This window comes from Nomascus leucogenys, chromosome 15 (genome assembly GCF_006542625.1).
Source record: "Nomascus leucogenys isolate Asia chromosome 15, Asia_NLE_v1, whole genome shotgun sequence".
NCBI lineage: Eukaryota > Metazoa > Chordata > Mammalia > Primates > Hylobatidae > Nomascus > Nomascus leucogenys.
This window is the reverse complement of record NC_044395.1, coordinates 108153057-108174589: the sequence shown is the minus strand read 5'-3', so window position 1 is coordinate 108174589 and position 21533 is coordinate 108153057. Positions and strand designations below refer to the sequence as shown.

The 21533-nt window shown below is 56.7% G+C and overlaps 1 protein-coding gene and 1 pseudogene across 1 annotated transcript; one reads left to right on the top strand and one right to left on the bottom strand.

Moving 5' to 3' along the window:
• Nucleotides 1-21533, bottom strand: part of LOC101176411 — a 119726-nt pseudogene that overhangs the window by 29280 nt on the left and 68913 nt on the right.
• On the top strand, nucleotides 1180-16880 carry LOC100594932 (probable palmitoyltransferase ZDHHC11). The gene is made up of 7 exons (XM_030828727.1): nucleotides 1180-1401; nucleotides 3079-3257; nucleotides 4122-4223; nucleotides 7922-8046; nucleotides 11211-11366; nucleotides 14445-14572; nucleotides 16779-16880. The coding sequence occupies exons 1-7, from the start codon at nucleotides 1180-1182 to the stop codon at nucleotides 16878-16880; spliced, it is 1014 nt and encodes a 337-aa protein (XP_030684587.1).

Sequence of the window (21533 nt, the reverse complement as noted above, 5' to 3'; positions counted from 1 at the left end):
ATTACAGGCGTGAGCTCCCGCGCCCGGCCAAAGCACCATGGTCTTGTTTCATAACTATGAGTCTCTCAGGTCTCCCAGAGACATTCTTGTGTGATTCAAGCCCCAGGGCCCTGTGGCCCTGCATCCGCCTGGTGTCACATTTCGAGGACCAGGGAGTAGCCACCAAAGGCAGCACTGAGCCACTTCAATCATGGACGTTCACGACTGCAAGAAAGAAGAATTGTTAACTATTTCTCAATGTCTCTCTTCCCAAAGAAATACATTTAATATCAACTTCATTTTCTGAAGGTTTTTTCCCAAAGAGACAGCAAGGACTTTGCACGAGGCATAACGTGGCGAAGCTTCCTAACCCTCCTCTGTAGAGACCACCCAGCCCCTCAAGATACCCCCACCCTGTAGCGGCCGTTGAGTGTCTTTCACTGCCCCTCTGTGACACCGCTTCCCTCCCTCCCCGGCCGCCCTCCCCACCTGACTGGCCAGGAGCGGCCACAGGGCGTTCAGAACCTCCCAGCCACTGTCCACCCGGGCAGAGGCCCCAGCCCCCCGTGGCTGGACGGGCTTCCCTGTCCTGTGGAAGGGGAGACACACAGGACCCTGTGAAGTGAGGTCTCGGGTCCTGCTCCTCTGGGAAGCTCAGAGAAGCCTCTCGGGGAGGATCTGGCAGGTTTCAGCGTCGCAGCAGTGAGTAACGGCTCACGAGCTCTTCCGGCATTGCCTCAGTTTCTCGCAGGTGCACCCCTCTGCTCAGATGGGTTTTCTTCTCGCACCTGGGGAGTCTTGGGTGAGCCTGTGTATTCGTGAACGGGTTCTGGGACCGATCGCTGTGTGGGGGCTGTCGAGGGCTCCCCAGAACGTAACAAATCCTGGGGGGACCTGACAGGCGGTAGCGCGGGCACCGGGGGCCTGGCCAGGAGCCCACACACCCTGGAGAGCCGTTTTCCGTAGCCACTCGGTTCTGGCTGGGGTCAGATTCTGCAGCATGTCTGTTCATTCCCCTGGGCAGGGCCCTGCATCCGCTCCAGCCCAGCCCCCGCTCCCTCTGCCGGTGACGTGGCCCCAGGCAGTGCTGGGCCATTTGGTGCTGGTCCTGGGGGCTGCGTTCCCAGTCCCCGTGGTCTCTGTGACAGTGGGCGGGGCCGGCCCTCCATGGTGCAGCTCCTCCCCTTCTGTATCCTGCAGATGAACACCCGCTCCGGGGGCCAGCCTTCCGCCGCCCCAGAAGCCATACTCAACAGCGGAGAGGTGGTCTTGCCGCCCCGCATCTCCAGAGTGAACGGCTGCTCGTTACCCCTGCACTGCTTCCAGGTGGTGACCTGGGCTGTCTTCGTGGGCCTTTCCTCGGCCACCTTCGGGATCTTCATTCCCCTCCTGCCTCACACGTGGAAATACATCACCTACGTGGTATCCTTTTCACCGTGGCGTGGTCTAAGCGGGAGGGGCTCCTGGAGGACCCTGCGATGGACCTGGCTCTGGGATCTGGGCCATGCCTGCCTGGCGGCACCAGTCACCTGCCCTGGGCCAGACTGTGTCCCCTGAGCCTGCAGGTGGGCCCGGTGGCCACTGGTGCTCTGTGCAGCCCCTGCTCACGGTCAGAGTGGACAGGACGGCCTTGCCTGCGGGGGCTCCGGAGAGGGGCTCTGTCAGGAGGGACCCCCTGGCCTGGTGCAGGACTCACCCTGCCGGCGGCCTTCTGCTAAAATCCCTGCACAGCATTTTGCACATGGCCAGCGCCTTCCTCCTTGCCCCTGGTGCCAAGGAGGACAGCGCCATGCCCCGCAGGTCGGCAGCCTGCGTTTCCATGCCAAGCTTAGGCCACACTGCTAGGGCCTCTGGGCTGCCCTGCGGAGATGGCTGTCAACCCTGAACTCCTGGCTAGAAGGCGGTCCAGGGGCCAGGCAGGGTGATGGGAGGGCCCCGCACTCCACCCTTTCTGTTTGGTTGCCATGGGGAGTCTGTGTTGGTCCCAGGGTGAAAGGAGGAGGGAGCCAGGATCTGTGGGCAGGAGCTGACGTCCCAGTCATGGGGAGCCCAGCCTCTCCTGGCTCCAGGGGACAAGGACCCTCTCCCCAGTGCCCCCGCAGCCAGGCTCTGAGCTCAGAGGGCCCAAGACAGAGGCCCAGGGTCCCTGAGTGAGTCTGGGGTCCCTGAGAGAGTCCGGAGGGGCCCTGAGTGAGTCTAGGGGGGGTTTCCCTGAGCTAGTCTCGGGGAGAGGGTCCCTGAGCGAGCCCTCTGGGGTCTAGAGGGAGTGCGTAGGTTGTGCAGCCTCCTCCCTCCTCCCCCTGCTCCTGCTGTCTGAGGCTGTGCCTCTATCCCAGTGCTCAGGGGTCTCTGCTATGAAAGAACCCAGGCTCCTCCAGGGCCTTTGCGGCTGCATCTGGCTGTGTTTACACCTGGGGCGTCCCTCCTGTGGCCCTGCTCTGTTCCTCAAGGTGTAAAGCGTTTTGGGGTCACTGTGCTTGGCTGGGCTGGCCGAGCCTCTGGAGGTGTGGTGCATTCTGTGGGGGATTTGCCCTGTGTCCAACAGGGATGAACCAAAACCACCTGGCACAGGGCTGTGTGTGCAGGGCTGATGGGTGGCCTCATCTCCTCTAGGCCTGGGTGAGCAGGGCCATGTGTGCAGGGCTGGGCATGGGTGAGCTGGGCTCGGTGAGCAGGGCTGGCTGTGCAGGGCTGGGTGTGCAGGCCCAGGTGAGCAGGGCTCGGGTGTGCAGGGCTCAGGTCTGCAGGCCTAGGTGTACAGGGCCATGTGGCAGGGCCAGGCCTGGGTGAGCTTGGCTCGGGTGTACAGGGCCATGTGTGCAGGGCGAGGCCTGGGTGAGCTTGGCTCGGGTGTGCAGGGCTCAGGTCTGCAGGCCTAGGGTGTACAGGGCCAGGTGTACAGGGGCTGGGGGTAAGGCAGGGCCATGTGTGCAGGGCCGGGCATGGGTGAGCTTGGCTCGGGTGTGCAGGGCTGGGTGTATAGGGCTGGATGAGCGGGGCTGACCGGCGGCCTTGCCTCCTCTGGGCCCTTGGGCCTCACGGGGACGCCTCGTGCCAGGCTGACCAGGCCCTGGGCCAGGCTCTTCCTTGACATGCCAGGTGACCGGGGGGATCTTCTCCTTCCACCTCGTCATCCACCTGATCGCCTCCTGCATCGACCCGGCCGACTCCAATGTCAAATTGACGAAGGACTATTCTCAGCCCGTGCCCATTTTTGACAGAGCAAAACACGCACACGTGATCCAGAAGCAGTTCTGCCACCTGTGCAACGTCACTGTGTGAGTGCCCGCCCTCCCCGAGGCCCTGCAGCGTCAGGGTCACCTCCAGGGTCCTGGGGCTCAGGTCACTGCTGGCCCCTCAGGGCCCATGCCATGGCCGCAGCCGATGCTAATGGAGCTTCCAGGGCCCGGCCCTGTGGCTGCGGGTGGATAGCCCCTCATCAGGCTGTGAGCCGGGAGCCGTGCCGGGCCGCCCCACCCCCTCTGCAGGCAGGGCTGAGACTGGAGGGCTGCGTCTGTCACCTGCAGGTGCCCCGCTGCTCCCCTGGAATGAAACGCAGCAGCACTCAGGCATGTTTGGTCCTCAGTGGATTTTGTGCATGAGCTCCCTCCCCTGAGGTCCCGGGGCAAGAGAGCGCTGTCTTTCTTGGGGATTTTCAAGGCAAGCCCCTAGGAAAGAGGGAGGGAAGGGTTCCGGTGTCTCCAGGGGCCCTAGAGGCCTCTGTGATAGCCTAGGGGGTGGCTACAGGGCTGCTGTCAGCTGCAAGGGAGGCCCTGTAGGCACAGGTGGGATCCAAGCCCCCGGCCTAAACTCCTGGAACCATGGGGCAGGCGCAGCTTCCTCCAGGGCCATGGCCCGGAGTAAAGCTGGTGCAGGAAGGCTGGTGGGGGGGTCTACACTCCAGGCGGCCACAGACACAGCTCCTCCTGCTCTGTGGCTACCTCTGCCCACAGCTGCCCTGCTTCTCCTCCCCACAGACCTCAACACCCTCCCCTGGCCTCCCATTCCCCGCTGGACGCCCGTTCCCCAGGCCACACAGGGCTGGTTCCTCCGAGGCACCTGGCTTCCAGTGATGGACCTCTGGCCTTGCCCCAACCTGCGCACTTGGGGCCTGACAGCCGTTCCCCGATTCATCCCTCCAGGAACAAGAAAACCAAACACTGCATTTCCTGCAATAAGTGTGTGTCTGGCTTCGACCATCACTGCAGATGGATCAACAACTGCGTGGGAAGCCGAAATTACTGGTGAGGGGCACAGCGGGGATGGCCGGCACGGGCCAGGCTTGGGGGAATTTGGAAGGGAGGGGTCTGTGGGCAGGGGTCCTCGTGTTGAAAGGGGGGAGGGTCCTCTTGGGGCCGCGTCCCTGTCCTGATGTGGTGGCGCATGTGCCTGCATGCCCCGGCCTCCTGTCTGGCTCTGGGGCTGTGGTGCAGCCGTCCCTGGACAAGCTCATCCGCACAGAGTAAGTCCCTGGAGGCCCCCTGTGGGCACTTGCGGGGCCACGCTGGCTGAGGCCTCCTGACCGCGCTGTCCTGGGCTGGGCTGTCTGCTCTCCACCCAGGCTGAGGCTCATCCAGTGCAAAGGTGGGGCCACGGAAGGGCAGTGGTCACCCAGCGCGGACGGACGAGAGGTGTTTCCCCTGAGCACGGTGGAGGCTCACAGATGAGAGGTGTTTCCCGAGCACGGTGGAGGCTCACAGATGAGAGGTGTTTCCCGAGCACGGTGGAGGCTCACAGATGAGAGGTGTTTCCCCTGAACACGGTGGAGGCTCACAGATGAGAGGTGTTTCCCGAGCACGATGGAGGCTCACAGATGAGAGGTGTTTCCCCTGAGCACAATGGAGGCTCACAGATGAGAGGTGTTTCCCGAGCACGGTGGAGGCTCACAGATGAGAGGCGTTTCCCCTGAGCACGATGGAGGCTCACAGATGAGAGGCGTTTCCCGAGCACGATGGAGGCTCACAGATGAGAGGCGTTTCCCCTGAGCACGATGGAGGCTCACAGATGAGAGGCGTTTCCTGAGCACGATGGAGGCTCACAGATGAGAGGCGTTTCCTGAGCACGATGGAGGCTCACAGATGAGAGGCGTTTCCCGAGCACGATGGAGGCTCACAGATGAGAGGTGTTTCCCCTGAGCACGGTGGAGGCTCACAGATGAGAGGTGTTTCCCGAGCACGATGGAGGCTCACAGACAGGAGGTGTTTCCCCTGAGCACGATGAAGGCTCACAGATGAGAGGTGTTTCCCAAGCACAGTGGAGGATCCAGGGACTCTCAAGTCCCCGTGTGCCAAGCCCCAGCTGTCCGCAGCACTGAGTTGTGAAGATCACCAGGGAAAAGAACCATGCGTCCTCCGCAGCTATTCCGTGCTGACCTGAAAGAGGCCTTGGTGTGGGCGGGATGGGGACCAACGTTGTCTGGTGTCACAGGACACGCTGGGGGGTCCCTGCCCTGCCTCCCTGCCTCCCTGCCATCCCGTCTTGAGCACAGCATGTGTCCAGAGTGGCTGAGCAGCCCGGCAGGGACAGAGACGCTGCGTCACTGCAGAGTGAGTCCAGAGGCTGCGTGGGATGGTAGGGGCTGGGGAGACCTAACCCTAACCCGCCTCCTGCCCTGGAGAAGAGCAGCTCCAGGACAGCCAAGGTGGGGCCAGCTCCTCTGGCTCATGCTAGCCCCAGGTGCCACTTCCTTCTGGACTCATTCTGCCCTGGTGCCTCGAGCTGGCTCAATCCGGGCCCTGGAGGGGAAGGTGAGGGGGGTGAGGGCCCACAGACAGGTGGCAAGGAGAGGGTCTGCCTTCCTCAGGAGGGGCACTGGAGAGGGACCACGTGGGCGCCAAGTGTAGACACCGCCTGTGTGTGGGAAAGGGGTGTCAGGAGAGCAGGGCGGGGGTCATGGGTGCCCTCGTTTCCGAGCAGCAGCCAACGCTGGCATCTGTGCCAACCTCGCTTCTGTCCCTTCATCCGCCAGAGGTGGACAGAGCAACGGCATTGAGAGCAAGATGAGGAAAGTTGAGGAGCTCATGGCAGATCCCCCGCGAGGGAGGACGAGCTGATGGCAGAGCCCCCGTGAGGGAGGCCGAGCTGATGGCAGAGCCCCTGTGAGGGAGGCCGAGGTAATGGCAGAGCCCCTGTGAGGGAGGCCAAGCTGATGGCAGAGCGCCTGTGAGGGAGGCTGCATACTTTGTAGTGATAAGAGAGGAAGGGGGACAGAAAGAAGGCAGGCGGCCGTGGTGTCCTGGGAAGACGTGAGCGCTGGCCTTGGACTCTGCAGGTTAAACACGGGCAGCAGGGGCAGGAGGCTGTGCTAACCAAGAGGAGGGCGGCCCTGGGCGGCTGCGGGGAGAGGAGGCCCCGCGTGAATGGCTCTGCCCCATCCTGTGGGCTTTGGTGTCTGTGGTCTTAGAGACCCGCCTGCTTTCCTGGATGAAGAGGGGAGTCCTGTCCAGACAGTAGGGTGACGATGAGGGGTCTTTACTCCCCACAAGTGGGCTCAAGCCCAGGAGGACTGGGGGCAGGGTAGGGCGTGTCCGCTGCCTGGAGAGGCTGCTGCTTTGGCAACCTAAGCTGTGAGAGGGAGGCAGTACGAGGGAGCAGCCGTCAGGGAGCCCCTCACGCCCGGAGTCACCCCTCACCCCTGGATTATCCAAAAGACTCTTGGAGGGAGGAGGAGCGCCCGGAAGGAAGCTGTCCCCGCACCGCGTCCTCGGAAGACTGTGGCATTCATGCTCCGGCCTCCAGTTGAAAATAGAAAAAGGGATTTAAACAAGCTTAGGTGAACATGATACAATGGAAAAGATTAAAGGAGGTTAAAGGATACTTTTTAAAAAATATCATAACGGTGGAAAGACCAAGGGAAGATGGTTTAGGCAAAGTATGTTCCAGGAACTCTGGATGGATTATTCTCTGCATCTTTTGAGCAAAGACCAGAGACTGGGAGTGGTTTTGGTCTCACATCTACAGCATGGACATCGCTTTTGGCTCAGATTTGCAGGAGACCTTTGGAGAAGGGGGGACTGCAGCCGATGGGGGGCTGGGCTCCTCCAGGGCCTCCTCAGCCCGAGTTCCCTTTGGGTGCAGAGATCCAGGTCCCTGAGCCTGCAGGCCCTCCTGGGTGCCACGGCACTCTCACGGCTCTCCCCTTCCCTGGCTTCAGTGCCTTTGCCTAGCATGGTGCCATGGAGACCCCAGCACAGACCATGCCCAGGGCCCCCTGAGTGGACCCAGCCCGTGTGCTCCTTGGCTGGAAGGGAGCCCTGTCTGAATGACGTGGAGTCAGGAGGTGCGGGCAGAGGCCCCAGAGCTGTGACACTGGAGACGCCGTGTGACCTTCACGCTCTGCTGGTAGGCTTGGTCGAGTCACACCGCGTCTCTGACCTCACTTTCCCCACTCGTGAAAAGGGCTGGTTCCCCCTCCTCACAACCTCCTTGTTCCTTGTGGGGATTAAACACAATCACGTTTGCAAGAAGCGCTGCCTGAATTGTCAGGCGGTGTGATGACGGGAATGTCCCACGGCCACCCCTCTCCAGCGAGAGACCTGGAGACCTGGGGGGGGCATCACAGGATGGGACAGAGACGGGAGCCTGAGCTTCCAGGCGTGGTGGGGAGTGGGGTTTGAGGCCAGCATCAGGCGGTGGCCAGGTGCCCTCTCTCAGTGGACGCCCATGCTGACCTGTCACCTCCACCCTGCGGGCTCCAGATGCCCTGTGCGTCCCCACCCCTGCCCCAGATGCCATACGTGTCCCCGCCCCTGCCTCCCCTCCCCCCCAACCTGTCCCACACACCCCCGTGCCCCTGCACACCCCACACCTGCCTTTGCGTGCCCCCTGCCCCTGTGCCCCACATGCCTGCCCCTGCCCACCCCGTGCACACCCCCCCTGCCCCCCGTGCCCCCGGCTGCTCCTGCATCCCCACCCCCATGCCTGCCTGTGTGTCTCCCGGCAGGTTCTTCTTCAGCACTGTGGCCTCGGCCACAGCTGGCATGCTCTGCCTGATCGCCATCCTGCTGTACGTCCTCGTCCAGTACCTCGTGAACCCCGGGGTGCTCCGCACGGACCCCAAGTATGAAGGTACGTGGCCGCCGCTCTCGAGGGGCCTCATCCTCGCCTCCAGCCGTCTTTCCGGGCGGTAGTATCGGGTCTGGGGTGGTCGGCCCTTCTTGCCCCAGGCAGGCTCTGACCTGGGCCGATGGCAGCAACCCAGTGTCCACACAGCCCAGCAGCCCCCAGCTCGCAGGAGGCAGGCTCGGGGAGGGCGCTGGCCATGCCGCTCTGTGGATGCTGCCAGGTCGTGTCAGGCGAGAGAGAGTGGGGTCCACCTCTGCCCCCGCCCTCTGCAGTCAGCCCTGTAGCACCTGTCACACCGTCCCGTGGGGCCATGTAGCTGTGGGAGGGTGGGGGTGCCCGTCCTGCAGGAGCAGCCCATGGGGAGGGAGAGGGGAGGCAGCGCTGAGGGTGCTGGGCTGTAGACTGTGGGGTGCTGAGGCTCTTGGCCAAGTGGGCCGGGAGCCTGGGCCTCGGGAACCGATGCCCGCACTGAGCCACTGGAGAGATGTGGCGGTGAGGACTGTGGGCTCCAGAGGCGAGTCCACGCCTAACCCGGATCCCGCGATGCCAGCGTCCTCGGGAAATGGGCCTGCGGCTGTGACTTAAGGTCTGAGGTGGGAGGGTCATGCTGGGATGTCCCAGGGGGCCCAAATCCAGCTGTGAGTGTGCTTACAAGAAAAAGGAGAGACGCAGAGGCCCCGTGAAGATGGAGGCAGGGGTGGAGTCACACAGCCACAGCCCAGGGTTGCCCAGAGCCACAGGAGCTGGCAGAGGTGGGAGGACCTCTCTGGACCCTGCGGAGGCAGCGTGCCCGCCTGTCCTGTAGCTGGACGTCAGAGCCCTGCCTCAGACCACAAGAGTCTGCTGTAGAAGCTGCCCCCACCCACCACCACTTGATATATTTATCGCAGCAGCGCCGGGACCCTGACCAGGAGGACCTGGGCCAGAGCAGCCCCTCAGGGTGTGGGTCAAGACTGCCAGTCTCGGTCCCAGGCGTGGCTGCACCCGCACTGCACACGGCCCAAGTGGCGACAGAGGCAGGACTCGCCTGCCCCTCGTTCCAGAACATTCCAGAGCCAACATGGTGTGATGTTTTTTTTCAAGGATGAGCTTTGCCAGCTCCATGTGGAAGGCCCTAAAGCTCCTCCTTCCACTTCGAAGCGTGACTGATGCCTCCAGGGCCTCACAGCCGCTTCTGAAGCTCTTTCTGAAAGCCAGCTCCACCCTGGCGAGGCCCTGACCTCAGCGGACCCAAGCCCAGGACGATGTCTGTTGCGTTCTTCTTCCCCCTGTAGCAAGTCACCTTCCCCAGCAGCCTCCACGTTGTCTGGGCTCACACTGTGGGGGATGCCAGGAGAGTGAGAGGGCAGAGGTGGCCGAGATGGCGTGTGCTGGCTTCTCTCCTGGAACATGCTGCTTCCACACGGCAGTGCCAGTGTCTCCGTGTGAGTTCATCGATTGTGGCCTGAGCGAATTCCTGGGTTTGCTGTTCCAGATGATTCTGCAGAGCTTCAAAACCAGCAGGACCCTGAGCAAAGCAGCTCCTTGTTCTCGTGGCTGAACTCATCATGATGTCACTGGCTAAGGGGGGCAGCATGGGGTCCAGCCCAGCCCAGGCACATTGAGCTGAGGTCCCGTTGGGCCGAGTGTGGTGTTTGCCTCCTAGGATGGCCCCCGAAGCCGCCAGTTCCAGAGAGGGTCCGTCACCCAAAGACATCCATGCTGCATCCAACCCTCTGCCATTCTGCCTTGGCCGGCCCTCTGCCGTTCTGCATTACGCCTGATTTTTGGAAGTGTGGTTTTGAGTGTTGGCAGCCCAGTGTCACAGAGGACCATATCTTAGAAATGACCCCAGGCAAGAGCTGTGGCTTTCCTGTTCTATTTGAAGGCGGCTGTTTTAAGGTGCAGAGGGTCCAGGGACACAGTGTGGGCCATGAGGAAGGGCTGGGTGCTGGGACCCGGCAGAGCTGGCAGGCGCTGTGACCCTGGCACTTAGTGAGGAAGAGGTGGGCGCTGTGACCCCGGCACTTAGTGAGAAAGGGGTGGGCGCTGTGACCCTGGCACTTAGTGAGGAAGAGGTGGGCGCTGTGACCCCGGCACTTAGTGAGGAAGGGGTGGGCGCTGTGACCCCGGCACTTAGTGAGGAAGGGGTGGGTGCTGTGACCCCGGCACTTAGTGAGAAAGGGGTGGGCGCTGTGACCCCGGCACTTAGTGAGGAAGGGGTGGGTGCTGTGACCCCGGCACTTAGTGAGGAAGGGGTGGGTGCTGTGACCCCGGCACTTAGGAAGGGGTGGGGCTGGACCCCAGCACTTAGTGAGGAAGGGGTGGGTGCTGTGACCCCAGCACTTAGTGAGGAAGGGGTGGGTGCTGTGACCCCGGCACTTAGTGAGGAAGAGGTGGGCGCTGTGACCCCAGCACTTAGTGAGGAAGGGGTGGGTGCTGTGACCCCAGCACTTAGTGAGGAAGGGGTGGGTGCTGTGACCCCAGCACTTAGTGAGGAAGGGGTTGGCATTGTGACCCCAGCACTTAGAAAGGGGTGGGTGCTGTGACCCCGGCACTTAGTGAGGAAGAGGTGGGCGCTGTGACCCCAGCACTTAGTGAGGAAGGGGTGGGTGCTGTGACCCCGGCACTTAGTGAGGAAGGGGTTGGCATGTGACCCCAGCACTTAGAAAGGGGTGGGTGCTGTGACCCCGGCACTTAGTGAGGAAGAGGTGGGCGCTGTGACCCCAGCACTTAGTGAGGAAGGGGTGGGTGCTGTGACCCCAGCACTTAGTGAGGAAGAGGTGGGTGCTGTGACCCCGGCACTTAGTGAGGAAGGGGTGGGTGCTGTGACCCCGGCACTTAGGAAGGGGTGGGCGCTGGGACCCCAGCACTTAGTGAGGAAGAGGTTGGCACTGTGACCCTGACACTTAGTAAGGAAGGGGTGGGTGCTGGGGCCCTGGCACTTAGTGACCCTGTTGGAGCCTCACCTCCCAGATCCATAAAGCAGGGATCATGAAAACCAACCACAGGCAGCAGGGCCCACGGGGCACTCAGGTAAGGGAGGCGTCCACCTGGGCAGGGAGGCATCCCTCGCACCGGCTGTCCCCACAGCGCCCCATCCCCAGCAAGATCTGCTCTGTGACGTCCACCTGATGTGTCACCCGTCAGCAGGTGCTGGACACGGTGTCTCTCACTTGTCTCCACAGATGTCAAGAATACGAACACGTGGCTGCTGTTCCTCCCCCTGTTCCCGGTGCAGGTGCAGACCCTGACAGTCGTGACCATCTGGATGTTCGTGCTCCTGCTGGACCTTCTTGGCTTGGTGCACCTGGGCCACCTGCTTATCTTCCACATCTACCTGAGTATGTCCCCCACCCTGAGCCCCCGATCCCCCCAAGCCTGGTGGTCAGGGCTGCTCATCTTACACCTTCACTTGAGTATGTCCCTAACCCTGAGCCCCCCACGACTGGGGCCAGAGTCTTTGCCCCCCGTGTGTGCATGTGTTCAGGGTCAGCCTCTCCCAGAAATGAGATCATGGGCAAAAAGGGCAAATCACAGGAAGAAATTAAATCCATGAGGGCCCAGCAGGCCCAGCAAGGAGCTGAAGTCACTCCGAGACCTGCAGGAGCGGTGCCAGGTGCTCGAAGTAACAAGTTTAAAATGTTCAGAGACAGTGGAATGGGCTCTATTAGGCAAGAACAGGACATTATGAAATAAGAACAGGTGGACTTAGAAAAGCACCAGTAGAAATTCTAACAATGAAAAATATTACAGGCAGGTCACCTGCTAACCAAACAACTGAAGCGAGAGCTGGTGGTCTTGCTGAGTCTCACCGTGGGCACAGCGGTAGGTGGTCAGTCATGTTGCTGAACCAGGGAGGGTAAACTCCCAAGGAAACCTGTTGTTGGAAGTAACAACCACCTCCCTGCTCCTGGCACCAGCTGTTTTGGTCATGGTGGGCCAGCTGCAAAGCGTCTTCCGTTCTCTGGGCAGTGGTGGCCCCGAGGCTGTGACCTCTCAGGGGGTTTCTGTGGACATGGGCAGCAGAGTGTGTCCAGGCCAGCCCCCAAGAATGCCCTGCTCCCGACAGCTTGGCCAACCCCTGGTCAGGGCAGAGGGAGTCGGGTGAGTCAGGCTCTGGGCTCACCTCCATCTCCAGAGCAGCCCGTTCCTGCAGCTGTGGTGAGAACGACCAGCTCAGAATGAACACACCCCACCAAGAGCCTCCTTGTTCATAACCACAGGTTACCCTACAAACCACCGTCCCCACACAACCCTGGGAACGTTTTAAAACACACACCTCTAACGCACATCTTACAGTCACTGTTGTCTTGCCTGAGGGTTGAATTTTTTTTAATGGAAGTGCAATGAAAATCACTAGATTAAATCCTACGGACACAGTGCTGAATGTGGTGTTTTCAGAGTTTTAATTTTGGATGTCAAGGCCAGTGCCTGTACAGAGTAGGTGCTTAGGATACGTTTACTGAATGCAATGGAACTAAAGCCTCAGATGTAACTTCACGGAGTCGCGCGTCTGCCTTGTAGAATGTTACAGGCTGCCTGTTCCTGAAGCTGAAACCCTTAAGAGTGAGAAGTCATTTGGGCCTCCTTCAAAACTCTCCACCCCTCTTAGAATCAGGAATATTTTTAAAAGTACTTTCTAGAATTATCTAGCAATCTCTCATATTTAAGTATTTTTGGGTTTACCACCTATGAAGGCTTTTCTGGAGTTTCACTCCACCCAGAATTCATCATCTCTCCTTATCAGGAAATCTCACCCTCAGATGCTCACTCAGGGTGAGTCCCCCCACAACAGGAGAATCGGCCGAGGTTGGGCCCAGGCCACATGGTCTTATCCACATGTGCCGCAGATTAACGGATGCTCCAACTGCCCAGTAATACAAAGTCTGCGCTTGTCATTTTTTTCCAACTTTGTGTACAAAATGTTTCCCCCTGGTTAAAATAGTGAATACCCACTGTGTGCGGAGCACGTGGGGGGCTGCAGGCTGCTTTGGGTGAGGCATGGTCACCTGCACGCTGGGGGAGAGGATGAAGAATGAGACACAAACAAGTGTGGATGGCGCTTGTGCTGTGGAGAAGCTGGCCCTTGCCTCAGGCGGCAGAGGAGCAGGGAAGCGCAGTGGGCCTGAAGCCATGCGGGGCTGGGAGGGGTGGCCTGGTCTGTCCTCTGAGCCAGGCACTGCACTTGCAACGGGCTCCTTGAACACAAAGCTCAGAACAGGTGTGGCAGAAACATGAAAGGACAGGCAGGTGGCTGCTGTGGGCGGGAGGCAGGATTCCTGGAAGCATGACACCCAGGCCTGTCCCCGCCCCCATGACCCGGAGCCTCCCTGGGCAGTGACTCCAGGACGGCCAGGAGCTTCTCCACCTCACAGGACTGGAGAGGCTGTGGTGAGACGCATCCTGTGAGGGCTGGGCTGGCCGCAGGCAGCTCCACAGGGCGCCCACCGCCAGATGCTCCTCACTGCAAATAGGCCTCTATGGGCGGCCGCCCCAGTCTCCAGAAATAGTCACAAGACATCGGCTCTCACGGTGTTGGTGTTCAGGTAAAGAAGCATGGAGAGTTTGGCCCCTCCATGGAAGCTTGTGGCTGAAATAGGTGCAGAGCCCATTTTATTAACGTTTGTTAGATAAACGGGTGTCTCGGGTTTTGCTTTGCTTCCCTGGGCTGCTTTGCTGCCCGCAGGGCAGGCTGGGTGGATGGGGCTCTGGCCGGCCTGCTGAGCTGTCCTGTGGGCACCGTGCAGGGCTGCAGGGATGGTGACCTGTCTCGGCCCCATCAGAGGCGGTGCTGAGTGGCACTCACAGCACTCATGTTCACCTCCTGGGCCTGGGGCTCTGAGCACCCTCAGGAGTGTGTGGTCCCAGGACCTGCTAGCCAGCACCTCGGGGTGGCCACCGCACTGCGTGGTCCTCCGACTTTGGGGTCTCTGTGCATCCCCCAAGGTGCGCCCCACCCAGTGTCCAGATGTGAGGAACCCCACAGGCCACCTGGACCCTCAGACAGAGCGGCCCCTCCTGAGCTGGCCTCTCATCCCTGCCAGCGATCCCGGGGGATCTGGGGCAACGTCTCAGGCTGCGTGGTACGGGGGACCCAGGTCTGTGAGAGGCAGCTTCTCTTCTGACACCACTAACAATGCAGCTCAGTGAGGCCTTGGCAGGCGGAGGGGCGTGGGTCAGCACCGGTCCCCAGGTCACAGCTGCAGACCCTTCCTGCTGACCATCAGCTAGCTGCGGACCTGGGCCCACAAGGCACCTGCACCCACCCTGGCCTCACAGGGCCTGCGTGGTGGGCGGAGCAACGCTTCCTGCGCAGGGGCCTGGTCAGTGGCGCTGGCCGCCCTGCTGAGCTGTCCTGTGGGCGCCGTGCAAAGCTGCAGGGCTGGTAACTTGTCCTGTTCCTCCTTTTCCCTTTCCAGAGGCCAAGAAGATGACCACCTTTGAGTATCTCAATAAGACCTGCAAAGAAGAGAGTTCAAAACATCTGCCTGTTGTCAAAACAGCGAGGAAAGATCCACAGGTGCAAATGGAGGAAGGATTTCTCCAGGTACCACCTGTCTCTGTGCTCCATTTCTTGAGGCCTGGGACGATGTCTAAGGTCACTCTGTGGTTGGGACCTCTCAGCCACGCTCCTTTACTTCAGGGCTGATGCAGCCTGTGGACTCTGCTGTGTGTGTGTCTGTGTGTGAGGCTCTGTGCATGGGTGTGTCTATGTGTCTTTGTGAATATAAACACCAGTCATGCACCAGTGACTTCCTAGTGTAAAGATAGGAAAGGAACTGAGTCTCCTGGACATTTCTATACTGCATTATACATCTTCCAAAGTTGAAATGTGCTTTTTGCATCTTTTTTTTGAGACAGAGTCTCGCTCTGTTGCCCAGGGTGGAGTGAAGTGGTGAAATCTTGGCTCACTGCAGCCTCCACCTCCTGGGTTCAAACAGTTTGCCTGCATCAGCCTCCCAAGTAGCTGGGATCCCAGATGTATGCCACTACGCCCAGCTAATTTTTGTGTTTTTAGTAGAGACATGGTTTTGACATGCCAGGCTGGTCTCAAACTTCTGGCCTCGGGTGATCCGCCCGCCTTGGCCTCCGAAAATGCTGGGATTACAGGCATGAGCTGCTGTACCTGGCCTGAAACATGCTTTTTAACTTAAGGAAGTTAGTTCCCTTTCCAGTTAAGTGACATGAATTGTTATAACTAACTCAAGAAGACATAGAAAGTCTAAATAGACATAGAACAGCCAAGAGACTGAACTACTAATTTGAAATCTCCCAGTGAAGTAAAATCCCAGGCGCTGTAGTCTTCATGCATGAATTCCAGCAAAGATTTTAAGAAAAAATACAATATACCCCCTACACACAGACTCTCAGAACACAGAGAAGGAAGAGCAGTTCCCATCTCACTCAGCAATGCACTATCCACCTGACACCAAAGCCAGATATTCATAAGCCAATACGTTCAGGAAACACAGGCAGAGATCACTGATAAGACCTTGGCAAACCAAATCGAACAGCAGGGGGCTGAACTGTGCACTGTGGCCAAGTGATATCACTCCAGGGGGAAGCAGTGGCTTAAGGCCTAGAAATCAATTACTACAGCTCAGCACGTTAGTCCGATAGAGAACGGTAACCATGCAATCATGCCAATCAATGCAGAAAAGGATTTGTTAACAGCAAGTTCCCATTCATGATTTTTAACAAATCTCAGTGACCTGGGAATGATAGGAAGGCACCCTGTATACCTGACATGACATTTCCTGGTGAAAGGCTGGTGACCCTCTCTTGGAGGCTGGGCACAGGTGATGACGCCCCTTCCTCCTACTTCTGATGTCGCAGGAACATTCCAGGCAGCCCAGCGCAGCGGGAAAATAAAGGCACACAGAATACAAAGTAAAACTGTGTTTATTTGCAGGCAACAAAACCTAAAAAGCATGTTTTAAGACCTAGTTAAGATAATAAAATCGCTTAACAAGGATGTAGGGCACATATTAAAATACACACTTGCACATCTCTATCCACCAGCAATGAAAAATCTGGGTTATATTTTTAAAACTTCCTTTCACAATCTAATAAAAAAATAAATTTAACAAACCTTGTGCAAATATGTACACTGAAAGCTACACACCATGACTGAGAGAAGTCAGAGACGCTCTATTAAGTGAAAAGGTATACAGCATTCACAGATTGGAAAAAAATACTATTAAAAGAGCAATTTTCCCCAAAACTGATCTACAGATTTACCACAATCTCTGCTGAACCCCAGCAGGCTTCTGTTTTAGCAGAAATGACAAGGGGGTCCTAAAATGTGTATGCAAATTCAAAAGACCTAGATGACTGTACTAGCCAAAACGATTTTGAGAAAAAATAAAACTTACACAACCAGACTTTAAATTTTACTCTAAAGCTGTAGCACTAAAGACGGTGTGGCCCCATAGCCCCACCCAACAGGGCCAGTGTTGGCTTCACAAACAGGGTTTCAAGAAGCGTCTTGGAGCCAGTGTTGTGCAGTGCAGGTCATTTTATTTTGGAGGCCGTCTAAGAGTCGAAGGGCACGCGCATTTTCAATCTTCACAGACTCTGATGACTTTCCCAAAAGGGTGAAGCAGTTCACACTTCATTCAACCCTGTCGCTCTTTTCAGCATGAAATGCTAACAGTGTGCTTAGTTTTATTCAAAGGAAATATATATTTTAATATGCATTTCCTTACTGCAATTAGGACTGAACATTTTTTCATGTTTTGACCATTTTACAGTTTTTCTTTAGTGAATTAGCGTTCAACAGTTGGGTTATTTGGCGTATCAAACGTAACAGCTCTTTGCATATTAGGAACCGTATGGGATCTTTCACGGTGTAGAGGTTGTGAACTTTTCTGAAGCCACATTTGTAAACATTTCCTTTTGTCTTGCTTTTAAAAGTCTTCTTTATTCTAAGGTTATACAAATATCCTCCAATAGTCTTTGTTAATACAGTCCTATTTTTTATTTGTTACCTTTACATTTTGACTTTTCAGGCCAGATGGCATTTATTTTTGTGTTTAGTAGCAGGAGCTAAGGTTATTTTATCCCAACAAAGTAGCTATTGGTTTTTCACCTCGTGTATTAAATAATGCTCCTTTGCCCTCATACTGAAGGGCCCTTTTCTGGCTCGCTGTGTTTCCCTGAAAACAGGCCCAGGTCTGTATCTGGATGCTCACCTCTCTTGTCCCATGGGTCTGTGTCCTGGAGCTGCACCATCTCTTTAAATTATAGAACCTTATTTAGCTACTATATTTTAATATCTGGCAGGAAAACCTCTGTCTAAATTTTTTTTTTCCATTTTTCATTTACTTTAGACAATTCCTACACATTTATTTTTAAATATGAGCTTTAAAATCATTTTGTCTGGTTCCAAGAAACATGAAATTCAAACTGGAGTTGCATTAGCCACAGGCCTGCCCTTGGGAGGGGCCTGCATCACAGCCCCCACGGAGAAGCAGCAAAGCGTTTGAATTTCACTTTGAACTATCATGGAACTGTGGTCCTGTAAGTAAAATATAACAATGCTTTCTCTGTGATGCATTTTGGACAAGATTAATAGAAACCTAAGTATAACCAGAGTTGTAAACTTCCACTCTAAAACCAAAACAAAATGAAAAACAAAAAATTTTAATGATGGCCAAGTCAACGTATATACATTGTGGGAAATTTGGGAATGGCAAAGATTCCCAGGTAAAAATGAAAGTCATGTAGAGTCCTTGACCCACCCTTAGCCACTGTGGGCACCTGGACTGGCATTTTCCAGGTCGTCCTTTTGAATGATTTTTCTGTGTGTGATGTGCATAAAGTGCTGATTTATAAAATTACAGTCACCTTGTACAACTGTTTCAGAGCCTGCTTTTTGAACTTCAAATATTGTGAGCATTGTTCTCTTAAAGGAAAAAAGAATGGCTTGTATGGGTATAAATCATCCCATCTTTGGGATCTGTTATGGTGCCCATTTCTGGAACAGTATGTTGATTTTCAGTCCAGTCTGTGCTTTTCCGACAGACTGAGGAGCTACCCTCGTGTGGAAAGGATTAAGATGCTGAAAGTGGGATAAAGACAATGCGAGCTTACAGGTCCTCTAGATGCAGTGGGCAACAAGACACCCATCGCCCATCTTCTGTTGCAGGAAATGTTTGCCCGGCCACCTGGCAGTTTGGAACAGTTGCCCACATGGACAGCTGACACTCACAGCCATGGTCTTTACTGCAAGCCTGGCGTCGCCCATCACAGAGTTCCTCCACATCAGGAAAGACATCTACATCCCATGGCACTACGCCAATACCAAAAAACCCAGTCACTAAACGCCTGTGGAGAGTGAAGATGTGAAGCACAGTCAGAGTTTAACGGGAGTTTAGGGGAGAAGGGCACACAGTATCTGCTCAATGGTAGCTGTCAGGCTGGTTCACAGGGAGCATTTCTTCGAAACGGTCCATCACAGCCCGTGTTTCCTCTGCGCTGCTTTGGGTGATTAAATGGGGGGATGTGCTGAAGCTGAGCAGACGGGATGCAAATGTGGTTACACAGCAGGGCCCCACAGGCTTCCTGTCTAACTTGAGGGGGTTCCCGTTAGCTCGTGTCCACCAAGTGGCTGGTGTTAGCTTCCCATTTGCCACAGCAAATTACTACAAATCCAGGCGTTCAGCACAGCACTCCGTGTCGGCTCCGTGGGTCTCAGGCCTGGGCTAGCCCAGCGGGTCTGTGCCTAGGGCCTTGCAGGGCGGGAGGCACGGTTGGTGTCCGGAGTCCTCCCTGAGGCTCCTGTGGAAGAATCTGCCCCAAGCTCATTCAGGACACAACAGGAGTCATGGCTCTCTCAGGCTCCACACAGCCCCCCTCAAACTTCCCATCAGCACCGGGTGTCGCATCCTCCCCCTGCTTTCGGTCTCCAGGTTCTTCCTCCTCACTTCTCTGTTTTTCGAGGCTCACGGGCCTGTGTGGATAATACAGGTCCCTCCTCCTGTCTTAGTGTCCTCTGTCTGCGTCAAGAGATTGCCACGAATGGGTAACGCTGTGGACTCCAAGGCGCCACTCTGTCCATTTGCCAGTGAAGCCAGGCTACACCGACGGAGGACACACACTGGCTGAGGCTCTGCTCTAGTGCGGGGCCCGCACAGTGGGAGGAGGCCCTGCTTTGCAGTGTCCCAAGTGCGAAGGAGTCCTGGTCCTTCACGTGGGAAGCTCTTTCTGTTTCCCACTGTGCAGTAACCTGGCAGCACTCACACAACCTCCTGGGAGCTGCTGGTCTCCAGATTCTGAGACACGTGGGCCCCACAGCAGTGGTGCTTACAGGACACACTGTAGCCTGCAGGGCCACTCTGAGCCCCCCACAAAGTTGGGATGTGTTTCTCTCCTTCTGCTTGCCCCGACAGAGCCAAGGCCAGGAACTCCCTGCAGATATCCAGGTGCCTGTGTCTGTTCTCCAGTACTGTAAGCCAGAAGGGGGTTCGACGGCACAGGTAAGTTGCAGTCACCAGCCATGCACCCTGAGGACAGGGCCGTGTGCAGAATGTGTGGTCTGAGGTCCCCCAAGCTGAGGTTAAGGAGTATTCAGAATGGAAGCACTCTGTGTCCCAGGGTGCTGCTCACATGGGAATGATGGTGGGTGGAGCACAGAAGAGAGATGGAGTGAGAGGCAGGAATGCTTCCCAGCTGTGGGTGACAGAGACAGACGGGGACCAAAGCGGGAGCCCCCAGCACTGGAGCGCCACCATCAGGCTGCGGTGATGGGCAGATGCCCAGGGCAGGCTCTGAAGTGCCCAGAACATGCAGCGAGGGACAGTGCTGTGATAAAGGATGGAGGGAAATTGGTAGCCATGGCAGAAGCCACGTGCTGTGGTTTTAAAATAAAATGCTCAGGAAGGACTGTGTGTAGGAGACAGGTGGGAATAGAGATGTGTGTGTGGTCCCGTGTGCACGTATGTGTTGGTGTGTGGTTATGTGGGTGTGGTTTTGTGTGTGGTATGTGGTCACATGTATATGTGTGTGAATCGTGTGTGTTTGTTACATGGACTCTGTGTCCGTCCTTCACAGGAAAAGCCCAACGCGGCTGCCGGCTTTAGGGCCATATATTTCTGTTCCTGCTCTGGGGCCGGCTTCCAGCGGTTTCTACTGGGTCATTATTTATTTTTTGGAGATGGAATCTCACTCTGTAACCCAGCATGGATTACAGTGGTGGGATCACGGCTCACTGCAGCCTCCACCTCCCAGGCTCAAGTGTTCTTTCTACCTCAGCCTCCCGAGTAGCTGAAACTACAGGTGTGTGCCACCACACCCAGCCAATTTATTTTTTATTTCTGAAGAGATGGGGTCTCACTCTGTTGCCTGGGTGGTTTGGAACTTCTGGTCTCAAGCAAGCCTCTGGCCTCAGCCTCCCATAGCAGGGGGATTACAGGCATGAGCCACTGTGCTAGGCTGTGGGGGAATCCATTTGAGCAGGCTTTGTGAGGCGGCCAGCTTCTGGAGGTTACAGGTGTCTTCTCCTTCCCTGTGGGGGCAGAGCCGCCTCACCGCACTTCCCAGGACTTCAGGGAACAGGCTGCTGAGACTTGGAAATGAAAAGGGATCACCCCAGCCTGGAGGAACAGCGACGCTGGCATCCAAGCCTTGCCCCTTGCCTGCACTTCCAGCGAAGATTTGGAGACACACTCAGTGGAAACCGATTGAGCCCCCAGCCTGCCCCCGCGCAGACTCACCCACCAAAGTTCCATCATTCCATGTGGCACACGGCCTCACGGGATTTTCTCTGCCTGCAGTCGTCTGCATGGACACCTGCTGCTGGGTGCAATCTGGAGTCCCCTCGGTCTCTCCGCAGCGCCTCGGTGTAAATGATGATTTACAGTCACCCTCGCGTGAAGCCACATGACGCCTGGTCTGAGGAAGAGAAGATCTGCTCAGCATCGCGTTGAATCCCAAGCCCGCATCTCCGTGGGCTCCAGGACAATCCTAGGAAAACAACCCCGTTGGTTCATTGTTCACATCGGGGAGGAGAATTCCATCTGAAAATGAGTGTGACTTCACTGACACCCGCGTCCATGGCACAGCCCTGTGCTGAGCTCCACAGACCTACAGTCCATCGCCTCCCCTTGGAGTGGCCCACGGCTGCAGACAGCATTGTCCAAGAAGACACCCTGAGTAGATGAATGGAACAAACCGGAAACTCTGGAAACAAGGCCTTCCTTACATTTCTGGTGTTTAGCTAAAATGGAAGGTGCCAAGGCGAGGCAATGGGGAGACATGGAAGCATTTTTAATGAATGTGCTGTAGCAGCTGCATAGCCACACGCCAAACACACACACACAGCTCAGTACCACATAGAAAACCAATGCAAAATCCATCATAGACCTCATATTTAGAGAGGAAAGTTTAACATCCCTAGAAAACTCACAGAATATGTTTTTTTAACACTAAATATACGGTTGTCCTCTTAAATTGGTTAAGAGCACAAAATGTAACAGGCAGAAGGTCTGTTTCAAACAAATTAAAAA